At 30.1% G+C, this 13,430-nt stretch overlaps 1 protein-coding gene across 2 annotated transcripts; it reads right to left on the reverse strand.

Moving 5' to 3' along the window:
• Positions 1–108: 108 nt before the first annotated feature.
• Positions 109–5,225, reverse strand: LOC107949861 (uncharacterized). Of its 2 annotated transcripts, XM_041075735.1 has the most exons (4): positions 5,097–5,186; positions 4,949–5,010; positions 859–1,189; positions 109–780 (listed from the first exon to the last, which is right to left on the reverse strand). In XM_041075735.1, exons 3-4 carry the CDS (start codon positions 904–906, stop codon positions 286–288), a joined length of 543 nt encoding a protein of 180 aa, XP_040931669.1. In that variant the 5' UTR covers positions 907–1,189; positions 4,949–5,010; positions 5,097–5,186; the 3' UTR covers positions 109–285. The 2 variants fall into 2 exon arrangements, 1 of the variants encoding a protein (XP_040931669.1); XR_001697932.2 differs by lacking the exons at positions 109–780; positions 859–1,189 and adding an exon at positions 3,490–3,802 and having other exon boundaries at positions 5,097–5,225.
• Between the last annotated feature and the right edge of the window lie 8,205 nt (positions 5,226–13,430).

Below are 13,430 nucleotides of genomic sequence, written 5' to 3' on the forward strand. Positions count from 1 at the left end.
AACTGTCCTAAATTGAAAACAACCAAAGTCAAATAATTATTTGTAATTGTGTTATAAAAAAATAAAAAACAAGGATTGAATAATTATAAATTAGCTTCCAAACCACAATTAATACTAGAAATTAATAATATTATCCAAATGCATAATTAGTATTACACTACATGATAACAACAACATTATCCAAGTGCATAACTAATATTACACCACATGATAACTAATATTACAGCACATTATAACAACATTGTCCAAGTGCATAACTAATATTACACCACATTATCAATATCTTCAACCTTGAGAAAATTTTTGAAGCCAAATTTTTCTATGCTTCTTTCTTTTAACTAAAAAAGCTTTTGCCTCAGATTCATGACTCACTAAATAATCAAACACAGAACAAAGGAAGTCATCATCAAATCCTTCTACCTCCATTGACATCACTTCTTTGTAAAGATGTGGTGTCTTATCCGCAGTAAATTGTTTCAAAGCATTACCAATTTCGCCAAGTTGTTCACTCACAAGTTTAATTTGTTCATCTTCGACACTTTCTTGAGCCTTTTTTCTTTTACGTTTGGATGTGCCAGATGAAGATACATTTGTTCTTACCTCTTCAGTCGCTTCATTCTTGCAGTCTATAGGCACTGAACCTATGTTATCATCATCCAAATCTATGTCAGCAAATGTTCGGGCAAAACTCCCTGTTGCCATATCTTTGCCAACAACCAAAGCCATTTCATCATAATGATCAATGCTTTTATTCAAAAATGGTTCATACTTCTTGTGTGCCTGTTGGATATTATATAAAATTAGAATAACAAGTAAAAAATAATTGAAATATACTTAACATATACATACATATATTACCATTACTGCTGCATCATATGTCGCTCTATCACATGTGATCATTTTCATGTTATCATCCTATCCAAAACCACTTTCACCCTGAATTGTGCATATAATCTGCTACTGTTTCTTTACAGTCCTCAAATGATTTTCCACATGTTTTGCATCGCATTGGACTTGAAATTTTTCAGAAATAGCTTCGACAACTCGATTAATAGAAGCTGCTTTGAAAGTATTAGAAGGCTTATTTTCTTTGTGGGCCTCCTCAGCTAAAATTTCAAGAAAAAGATGTTCCATCGGTTTTGTCCACCTGAATTGCTTGGAGGTTCCTTCTTGGTTGCCCTTACCCATTCTACATTAATAATTGTCATTGTCAATCATTTCAATATCCAACAAGCTTAAAACATAATAAATTCAATATCTAACAAGCTTGAAACATAATCAATATCTAACAAAATCAAGACATAATAATTTTAGAATCCAACAAACATAATAAACTAAAATTTCAGAATCCAACATTAACAAAAAAAAATTAATAAAACATACATAATATAGAAACTACAACCCTAAGCCCTAAACCTACATAATATTTCTAGCCATATAATCAGTCCACATAGTTTGTGCAATTTCATCTCTCTTAGCAGACCATTCTCTTGCTTCTTCTCTTTCTTCTCACTCCGTAAGAGTTGATATTATCAAATCTTTCTTGATTAAGAAAATCACTAGGATTAACTCCCATGATATGATTATGAATGATGCAACAAGCCAAAACTATATCTACTTGAGTTTGAAAATTCCAAAATGGTTCAGCATCTAATACACGAAACCGTTTCTTCAAAATCCCAAAAACATGTTCAATAGTGATTTGCAATGATGAATGACGAAGATTAAAGAGTTCCTTTTCATTTTCAGGCCCTTGAGCACTAAACTCTTTTAAATGATATCGAACACCACGATATGGGGTAATATATCCATTACGGATGCCATATCCAGCATCAGCAAGATAATATTTACCTACAATTTGACAAAACATAATTATTACTAATAAAATATGAGCTTAGTAGAACTATTTGGTATTTAATGTTTTATAATTCTTACCTTCCGGAATTTTTAATCCTCTTGGGCGTGAAAGTGCATCACTTAAAATACGAGAATCATGTGCACTACCTTCCCAACCAGCTAGAACATACGAAAATTTTTCAAATCAAATGTAATGGCAGCCAATACATTTTGTGTCGTCCCCCCTTTACGGCTACGAAATCTTCCTTGAATGTTAAGTGGAACGGATGCACGAACATGAGTTCCATCTAATGCTCCAATACAATCTTTAAAATAAGGATAAAACATTGGATTGTTTCTGATTTCACTAGGAATTGACTCATCAGGTAATCTAATAACTAGCTTATACAATTTCAAAACAGCTCTCAATACAACCCTAAAGTAACGGTGAATTGTCTCAATTGATCTATAATATCTAGATCCTATCACTCGAAACCTTACATTATGACCAATTATATGTAAAAATATAACTACTTGCTCCCTAATATTCACCGATTTAGTTGATTGTAACAAATTATTTCTACTAAGAATATCACACAAATTAAAAAATACAACCGGTCTCATCCTTATCATATCAATACAATGCCGGTCACCACTATATAAAATACTATTAATATAATTTTCTCTTTCATAATCTCGATTTACACGAGGGTGAGAAGTAATTTCCTTCCTAGTTTTTAATTTTTTTATCCAAAGAGCCCCAAAAGCTAAAACTGAAGCCACGACTCCGACAATTGCATTTTGATGTTGATTACGATCCATCTACACAAAATAATATCACACAAATATTTGATCACTACAAAAAATACATAAACTTTTCATAAGGGCACATATATGACAAAAGTTATCTTGTCTAAAGTGCATACATATATATATAAGTTTCTCAAGCAATGACTCAAGCAATGCCTAAAGTTACCATGACTAAAAAGAATGGAGTTAACTAACCAAACCCAACATAAATAATAACAAAAAAAGGCATAATTCAAGACATATTTATCATAATCTGTAGTACCAAATAGAACAAATTTTACATCCTACACATATTTGTGATTATTATATTTTATTTTCCAATTAGTGAAAATTTTTAAATATTATAGAATAAATATATATTTTAAAAAAAATTAAGAAAACTGATAAATAAACGATTTTATTCAATTTGGTTATATACAATATTCAATTGAAATTGATCTCTATTCTTAATAATAAGACTACATGCGTACATATGTATGTATGTTTTTTAAAGATCAATTTAAGCTACCAATAGTTGTTAGATTATGGCACAATTATAATGGCAGTGGAAAAAAATCCAATGGACAAACAATGGCACCTACTTGGAACCTTTACTATAATATATATATATATATGGTTTCATTTTTTGCTTCTGCTATTAACAAAATGAGATTGACAATAATTTTCAATTGAGACCATTACAAGTTAATTTTGTGATGATAACAATAGTAGACCAAAAGACAATTGAACTACCAATTGCTTAAGGCAAAAAACTACACACTTTTACATCACTTTTTTTTTAATCATAAATCATATTTTAAAATGATAAATCTAGTAAGCATATTCAGACACTGCCAATAACCATGAACTTAAAAAATAAAATATATATTATTTGACTTATTGTTTTTTTTGCTAGTACAACAACTATGAAAGCTGCATAAAAACAAAGTAATCAGCAGGTACAAAATGACCCATCCTAAAAACATAAACATAGACAGATCGCAACAAACAGAACCTTAAAATCCCAAATTACACCTATCTGTTGAACAAACCTCAAACCAGACAAAAATCTAATTCCCACAAGTCACTCTAGGTGATTGTTTCCATGCTATTCCAAGTTCTCACTTTAAAGCTTCCAATCTTTGTAGCTTTGAATGCAATGGCCATCATAAGATACCTTAAAAATACCTCTTTGTTATTCAAAATTTGAAGCTTAAACAGTTACAAATGATTAAAAGTAGTAAGTAAAGTTCGTCCTCAATAATTATCAATTCAGACAAAATGACAAAAGAAAAAACAGAGATGAAAAAATAAAGAAAACCACTGCTACTTTTAACAGCATTTTAGTCATATAACTTGCAAAGGCATACTGCCTAAACACAAATAAACTCAGAAATAAACTGCATACTGCCTTGTGTTTCTTGTGTAATAGTCTAAATTTTAAGCTATTTATCAACTGTTTTTTTCCTGCAGATCAAAATGGAATTAGTCTATATATCACTAAAGGATATCTATCTTGTAAAGACTATTAGTTGAGGTCCCTCGTTAGATTTTGTACTATGTTGTTAGCTTTGGAACGGCCATAGAATCATTTGAACTTGATTTGTAGATTCCATAAAAATGAATTTACTGCCTTTCCTAAATTAATCATAAAACGTTTTGAAAATTTGAAGATTTCCAAATTGGAATTTTAGAATTTCAAGCACCTGGAATAGGATATATGTAACCTGTATTTTTTTATATCCTTTAAAATTCTATACTCCATGAAGTCTTAAGCATGTGGAGGGGTTGTACCCTCCACACCTTATTAGGATTTTTTAGTAGAAGCTTGCTGGGTATTTTTCTTTAAGAGTAAGCTCCTCTGAATTGAGCTCCCTTTCCCTCTGCTAGTTTGTCAAGATCGTTAATCAACATCTCTAAGTTCATCACTATGGCATTAATGTTTCCACACATGTCTTTGTTTCATGATTTAAGGAGTTTTTTTTTTGACAACTTCCAAGTGATAATCAACTAACCTCATTTAACTTAAACAAATGGAGATAAGCATATGTAATTTTAAATTGTTTAAAATCCAGAAATAGAAAATCCTGTCAATAACCTTCAATTCAATGTTTTAAACTGTCAAATGAAAAAAAAAGCAGATTGCAGAGATGGGGTAAGTGGGTATTAGCAGAAAAGGGAAAAACAAAAAGCCTAAGCGTGAGGTTTTTGGTGTATTTGTCTAAACCCTTAAATGCTCCTGTCCTCTGTATATTTGCTTAAATAACGTTTTTACACTTTCAATTAAAGATGAAGACTGGAAGAAGAAGAGGAGAAAAGTTACCTGGATGAGAAGATGAAGAACGACGCAAGGATGATACCGGTTGTATGCGAAAGAGAAAGCACCTAAGACCGAAAAGCTACCATTAGAAGAGATTATGCGAAAGGAAAAATGAAAGAAGAAGAACATAATAAGTAAAAGTAGAAAATACCTGGATGGATGAAGAAGAAGGAAGATGAACGGCGCAAGGGAAAGTGTGAGTTTGGAAAATGTCTTACGGAAAAAAAATCCGTAAGACAGTTTACATAAAAAGCATCCCATTTTACCGTGTTTCTGAAAAGTTTTACTTATGTAAAATATTTTCATGTAACCAAACAGCGTAAAATTAGAAAAACATTTTCCGGAAAATGTTTTCATGGTTACCAAACACAGCCTTAAATATTTTTACTGAATTGAAATATTTTAAAATTTTTAACAAAATTGAAATATTTTGATTAATTCAGTCCATTAATTAAATTAATTAAAATTTATATATTTCTAAACTAAATAAGGTTGATATGTCACTTTTTTAAAAAAAATTATACCTTTACGCCATTTTAAATTTTATTTAGGGAAATATATTGTTTTTAAAGAGAGTGTGGAAAAACGCTTCTCGTTGGATGTGTTTTCCCTTTAACTTACAATTTATTAATTTTTTTAATACAATTAATTTCTTTGGTTGGGTGATTAAACTTGGTAATTTTGTCCTTTTAAGCCCTAAGTTTAATTTCTCTTCCAGTTATACTTATAATTTTTATTTCATGTTGTTTTAAGCTTTTTTTTTAATGAACGTTTTTAACATATTAACTTCATTAGTTAAATAGTTAAATAATAATGATTTCATTATTAAGACCCAGATTCATTTCTTCTTTACTAAATATATTTATAATTTTTATTTCATATTATTTCAAGTTTTTTAATTAATAAATATATTATTTTCAATTTTTTATTTTAATTCATTTTAATTAATAAATATTTTATTCATAAAATCAAATAATTATTACAAATATGATTTTTTAAGTAAATATAATTTTTATATGTGTAGTATTTATTTTATAATATTTATGATCCTCTAATTTTATATGAAAAAACAATGATATTTAAAATATTTTACATATAGAAATAATAATTATATTAAAAATAATTATTTCATTTTATAATATTAAAAATAACCATACCCACAATATACGCGGAGAAAATAAATATTTGACATATAAATAGTATATATAAAGAAAAATATATCAAAAAAAAATTAGTTGATGTTTATATTATATAAAAAGGAGTTACTAATTTCATATATTTTTAACATAACTATATATGTAAAATATATATTTTTATTATATAAATATATATTTATTATTTATTTTTATGAATAAAAGAGTTATTAATTAAAAAGATGAATTAAAATAAAAAATTAAAAATAATATATTTATTAATTAAAAAAAACTGGAAACAGTATGAAATAAAAATTACAAATGTGTTACTTAGGTCTCAAGGATGAAATCATTATTATTTAACCCTTTAACTAAGGAAGCTAATATGTTAAAAACAATCATTAAAAAAGAAGAAGAAGAAGCTTAAAACAAGCTAAAATAAAAATTATAAATATGAGTGGGAGAGAAATTAAACCTAATACTTAAAACAAAACCATTAGCATTTAACCATCTAACTAAAGAAATTAATTATAATAAAAAAGAGGAAAAACGTGTCCAGCTAGGTGAGTTTTCTTGATATGAGTATGGAAAGCTTGCTAACTGGACGAACTTTTCCTCAAAATCGGCCTATATCCTTAAATAATTTTAAAAACAGCCTAGAAGGCTAAATAAATTTCAAAATTGGCATATAGGTTTTGTCGAAACCTTTTTTTGAATCGACTTTTTATTTTTAAAAAGAAGAAGGAGTTGTCACCAATCCTTTTTTTATTTAGGTGTGATTGGATCATCTCAAAACTTGGTCATTTTAATAAAACTTTAGATTTACTAAAACGGTAATCTTCGGTCTACAAAATCCAGAAAATGGGTTCGGTAGTCGGTTACGTATGAGGATGGATTAGCACTCTCATAATGCCCAAAATTGGTACCTAGTTGATTATTTGATGTTTTGATGTCGAAAATTAAAAATTCGAAGAGAATTTAAAATACGATCCTTTTTTGCACGATATTGTTTGATGGTATTGAAAATGTCCCTATCTAAGTTGAATTTTTAATGAGGAGGTTTTCTCATTTTGAATCGATCAAGACAAAAAAATCATGTCCTATAAATTGGGGCACAAAATCTCGAATTCTCGAAAACAAGAACACTCACAGTTTAATTATTGTCTAAATCTTATATATTTTAAATATTTTTTTTTTTAAAAAAAAGGGGAAGTATATCCAATTATTTCAAGTCAATGAGAGAATTGTACCCCGTAAGTTAGGGCACAATTTCTCGAATCACCAAAATAAAGAACATTGCCTTGATTCAAGTTACTAAATATAAATCGTATAAAAAATAGGCATAACATTTAAAGCAATATGTGATTGATTTATTCGAGTGGTGGCACAGAAATGAACGAATATTTAAACGTGTTACATAATATGGTGGTGGCAAAAATATAATAAAATAGCTTACACAGGTAAAGAATGATAATAAGATAATAAAAAGTAATAGTTGAAATAATTTTTAGCCGATTAATAATACTATTTAAAAACGACAATAATTAGTAAAATAAAAAGTGGAACATTAACAATGATAAAAATAGTATAAAAAAATAAAAAGTATGATAATGCTATGATCATGGTTGTGTAATATTAATAATGAAAAAAAAATTAATTAGCAATAATAATCCTTTAACAATAATATCAACATTTAAAAGTTAAAAAAAAAAACTAAAATGAAATGATTAAGAAACTTGAGGAATAAAAATGCAAATTACGTAATTTAAAGGGTAAAAAATATAAATAAGGGAATTAAAAGTGCTGGAAATTAAATAACAGACAGTAAAGGGGTGAGATTAAATATATAAATGGCTAAATTAAAATTTAAACAAAATTTAGAGCATGAATTGCAAAAAAGAAAAAGAAAAAAAAAAGAAAAGGGAATAAAGGGGTAAATTGAAAATATAACAAAATTAAAAGCCTAAATTATAAAGAAACAGAACATAAATGATTAAATTAAAACGGGATAAAATGTACAGGGACTCAAAGGGAAATTATCCCACCCACATATACGTTAGGCCCATAGTGGGTTAGGGGACTAAATCAAGAATAAAATAAAAGGGGTAAAAATAAAATAAAATAAAAGGACCCAGGACGAAATTAAAACAGATAAAAAACGAAGGGGCCAAAACAACAAATATCCCCTCCCTTAAAAAAACATGCGAATCTTGAAGGAATTCAGGTCAGGCATTCGTGTCTCCTCAAAACGACGTCGTTTTGGGCATTTTAAGCTATGCCCCAAAAATGACGTCATTTAGTGTTCCTGTATAAATTTAAAAAACTAAAAAAAAAATCATTTCTCTTTTTTGTTTTAAAAAAAATCCTTCTTCTTTTTTATTTTTTCTCAACTCTCTCCCCCTCCGGCCTCAAGGGCTGCCACGACCACCGATCATCGACGATTGCCGCGTCCGGTGGTTGAAAAATACCCAAAACGCCCCCTTTTTACTCCTTTTCTCACATGGGATGTTGATCTAGGATTTTTAACATGAAAAACTTAGTCGAACCTCGAAAAAAGGGGTGGAAACGTTTCAGTTTCCTCTTTTTCGGCAAGATAAGTTTTCTCTAAATCTTGTTTCTATTTTTTTTATGTTCTTTACGAAAATAAAAAAAAAAGATAAAAGATAAAAATAAACCACCTTTGTAACATGTTCTTTTTTATTTTTTTTGTTGAATTTTTTTTATTTCTCCCCTACATATACAACGAGTTTATTTGGCGTTTATAGCCAAAGTGATTACAATATTCTTTTTTGTTTTCTCTTTTTTGTTTCTGTCTTTGCTTTCTGTTCTTCTGTCTTTTCTTATCTTTTTTTTTTGTAGGTGTTCGTGGTAAGGTCAATGGCGCTGAGGAGTCATGCTTTGCCATTTCGGTGAAATGGTGGTAGAGGAGGGCTTCAGGAGGCGTGCTTGCTAATGTGGCTGGGGCAGCTGCTAGAGGAATTAGGGTTTTTTTTTTCAATTTAGATTTAGGATAGTGGGTTTTGGACTTTTTTTTTTGGCCAATCTATTTTTGTAAATAGACTTAATAATGGACTCTTTATTTATCATTTGTTTTTGTTTTCTAGTCCAAACGAATTTGGCCTATTATAGGTCTTATTTAGCATTTTATCTTTTGATTGAAATAAATATAAAACATATAAAAAGAAATAATTGCTAATTATTTTTAATAGTTCAAAAAAATATATTATATATAATATATTAGTTATTTTGATTAATATAAAAATTACATTGTTCAAAAAATATACTGTTAATATAAAAATATATTATATATAATATATTATTTATTTTTATTAATTTAATTAATTTGATTAATTACTCGACTTCAAATTGTATTAATTGATAATCAAATTTTCAAAAAATCATTAATTAACCTTTCACCAAATTAAATTTAATCACCAAACTGATTAATCAAATTAAATCAATTCGATTTCAATTAAACTATAAACACCTTTAAATATAATTGATATTTTTCTCCAAAGCTAATTGTTTTTCAGATTATAGAAGTAATCCGTTTAAGCTTAAAAGTACCCTTTGAAATTCGAGTTGATGTCTAAAAATGAATATGGATAAAAAAGTTGGCCTGTGGAAGAATTGGGCTTTTAAGTTTGAAGGCTCAAATTCAATTCGGCCTGATAGATAATTTTTTAATGTTTTATTTTATATATGTAATTTATAAATTTAATATATTATAATGTTAATAGTAAATAATATGTTAACTTATTTAATTTTAAAATTTAATCAAATAAATTATTAAATTTTAAATTAAAATATCATATTTAAAAATATATATAAAAATATTAAAATATAATGTGAGAGGCCTAAAATGAGTTTAGTTCACTATTTATAAATATGACAGACTTGACAAATTGTAAAACTATGTCAAGTTTTGACAATAGTGAATAATATTAATATCACATGTAGGTTTCTCTCAAACTTGACTTGGTCAATGAATACTGTCGAAACTATTTTTTTCGTTTTTTTTCGATTTAAAAATGATGGATCGACTTTTTGGAAAGCGAAAATGGAGTCGCCACCAATCTTTTCTTGTTTAGGTGTGATCGGATCACCTAGAAATTTGGGTTGTTTTAATAAAACATTTTGGTTTACTAAAACAATGATTTTGGTCTACGAAAATATGAGAAAATTGGCTCGGGAGTCGGTTACGTATGAGGAAGGATTAGCACCCTCATTACGCCCAAAATTAGTACCAAATCGATTAAATACTGTTCTTTTGTCTAAAATTAAAAATGTTTTTGAAATGTGGTTCTTGTTATTAACATTTGAATAACCCAAGTCCTTTGCCAAAATCTTCTTGTTTCGACGTTCGAAAATTTATAATTCGAAAATAACAAAAGGATGCCCTACTATTTGGTCCAACGAAAAATCGATACCCAGCTCAGTAGGGCACGATTCCTCGAATTTCCAAATATTGACCATTGCCTCACCTTGGAAGATATGAGTGAAATTCCGAAGAGACATTCGATTATTTTGAACAAACGGGAGATTGCAACCCAACACGATAGGGCACTATTCCCCGAATTGCCAAACATCGAACATTTCTTTCATTTTAAAGAGTTTTTAGAAAACGTGAGTGAAATTCCAAAGGAATCTTCGATTATTTTGAACAAATGAAAAGGCACAACCCAGCACGATAGGACACAACATTTCAAATCCTCGATACAAGATCATTTTATAATTTCCAAAACTCATGCTTTTGAAATTTCAAAAGGATATTTAGTTATTTAGGTTAAACAAGAAAAATTGAAACCTAGTAAGTTAGGGTACTATTTCTTGAATTTCCTAAATTTGAAATATTGCCTTATTTTTAATTTGAAAAAAACATGGACGAAATCTCGAGAGAATATTTATTTGGTAAAACAGAAAATCGAAACCCAACACGTTAGGGAACAATTTCTCGAATTACCAAACACGAAATATTACCTCGCTTTGAAATTTTATTTTTTTATTTTTTTTAAAAGGGAGTGATTATGGAAACAAACTTGCAACGCATTTATTCGATTCATTTGAAACAAAGAAAATGAAATGAATAATTTCAGGCAAATAGATTGATTTCAAGCAAATAGGTTGGCAATCTCAATCATAATATAATACATGGGGATGCAAAACAAAGTAACAAATATGGAAAACATATATCAATAATATATTATACAATTTTTTGAAAAGTACAAACACGAAAATTGAAATGTAACACCCCAAACCCGGCCTAGACGTTACGGCCGAATTTGACGTGTCACATTGAAGTGTTTTTCGAAAACCCTGTTTTCATTGAAAACCCTTTTTGATGTAAAACTCATTGGAGCATTATTGTAAAACTCATGTTTTAATTAAAAATATTTGAAAAGAATATTTTCGTTATAGATTAAAGTGAATGGAAGCTGTACACCAGGTAGGAAGCCAGAAAAGAGGAGGTGAGTCTATTGGACTGCTTAAGTACCAAGCTCTTCATGGATCCAATCCTAGACAAGCACACATCCATTGCCATACTTAAAGCATATTACTTGTCCACGAACAACAAATTAAGTTTAAGTCCATTTAAAATATTTATTTCCTTTGAAAACATTTACGTTGCGGAAGCTTTTCTCGGAAATCGTGATATTTTGAAAATAAGTAATTTATAAAACGCGCCCTAGAGCTAACCAATTTAATAACCCAAAATATTAAAAATAATAAAAAGAGCGGCCTTATTACAACTTAAACAAGAATAAAAATGATCAAAATAATAAATGCGAAACTTATTTTAAAGAAAACAGAAACTTAATCTTCGTGGCCACTCTGAATCCCGCCCAGCTCCAAGTCCACCAACTAGGGCTCACCTGCAAGGATGGAAGAGAAAGGGGGTGAGTTTGGAAAACTCAGTGTGTAAAGTATCCCAACTAGAGCCCAAATCAGTTCAAGCTTTACTGGGCCTAAGCCCTATTCAGAAATCAGTGTTAACTGGGCCTTAGCCCATATCAATATTAATCTGGGCCATAGCCCCTTACAGTAACAGAGTATACTGGGCCTAGCCCATATCAGTATCAATCTGGGCCGTAGCTCTATACAAGTCGAGATATATTGGGCCTTGCCCATGTCAGCACAGTTGGGCCCATTTCAATCAGTCTCATATGATTAATGCATGATAACCCCATCCAACCCTGCACTTCCTTCCGTCCATCCCTACACTTCCTGTGGGGAATAAATCACCCACGCCATCCCTACATTTACAGTGTTAGCACCGGTTGCGGCACTAACTATAATCCACAGCAAAGCTGCTTATATCGGAATATGTGGCACAACCACCAGAACGGGTTCTTCCTCCATAACAAAACTCAACCCCATGCAACAGATATACATGTCATGGCATACAACAAACATAATCAGAATATCATGCATTTCAGTCAAAATTAACCCCAGGGGTATGACGGTCATTTTGCACCTAGGGGTAAAACGATAATTTTCCTACTTAAGGGTATTCTAATAATTTAAATATTTTAAGGTTTACATACATATTCTAACCATTAACACATTAGCAGAAGCACTTACCGAGCGTTTTTACCGAATTGGGCCCATTGGCCCGCTAACTCGTTTTCGGCCCATTAAGCCCAAATATATCGAAGTGCACGAAATTGCACACTCTACAATCATACTACTTGCGATTACCAAAATTAACAACCAAACCACCTCGCAAGCGCTCGCACGCTCGCAAGTTCACAAATGCCCGCTTTTCGGCTTTTCGGCTTTTACCGATCTAGTCTATGAGTGGGTGTCGTTTACACACCTATTTTATGACGATTCGTTGACGAGATCCACGCACGAACTGCCTACAATTATATTACTACCACATTAATCTAACTACCGAAACGAACTACATATTAATCCCTTACCTTATTCGGCCAATAACACCTGAGGCACTAGCAATCTTACCTTTGCCGAAATTAGCGACTAGATTTAGATCCACTTGTTCCCCTTGTCCAAGCCCTTAATCAGCAGCCTCTAGATCACACTATCATCAAGATAAAACAGTTATCACAACCCCTTAGGGCTATAAACCCAAATCGACAGCCTCCCTAACCTTTAGGGGTTTCAATTTTTTTCTAAAATACGAAATAAAGACTAGGTTGGAAGGACTTACCACCGATTCCTTTAGTCAACGATTCCCCTTAATTCCTACTCGATTCTGATGCAGTTCTAAGCCCTCAAATGATAACAAAAGTCGAGCCTTCAGTGATATTAAAATCCGGCTGTGTCCCTATGGCTATGCGTTTTCGGCTTTTTGTAACAATGAATAAAAGATAAGGATTTTGTAATGGCTT

This window comes from Gossypium hirsutum, chromosome A08 (genome assembly GCF_007990345.1).
Source record: "Gossypium hirsutum isolate 1008001.06 chromosome A08, Gossypium_hirsutum_v2.1, whole genome shotgun sequence".
In the NCBI taxonomy this organism is placed as follows: domain Eukaryota; kingdom Viridiplantae; phylum Streptophyta; class Magnoliopsida; order Malvales; family Malvaceae; genus Gossypium; species Gossypium hirsutum.

What these genes read in the sequence shown, in the direction of transcription:
- LOC107949861 (XM_041075735.1), bottom strand. Translation starts at nt 906, where the DNA reads ATGAAAATGATCACATGTGATAGAGCGACATATGATGCAGCAGTAATG. An exon ending in CATATGATGCAGCAGTAATG is followed by an intron (nt 781 to 858) that starts GTAATATATGTA and finishes AATATCCAACAG; the next exon opens with GCACACAAGAAGTATGAACC.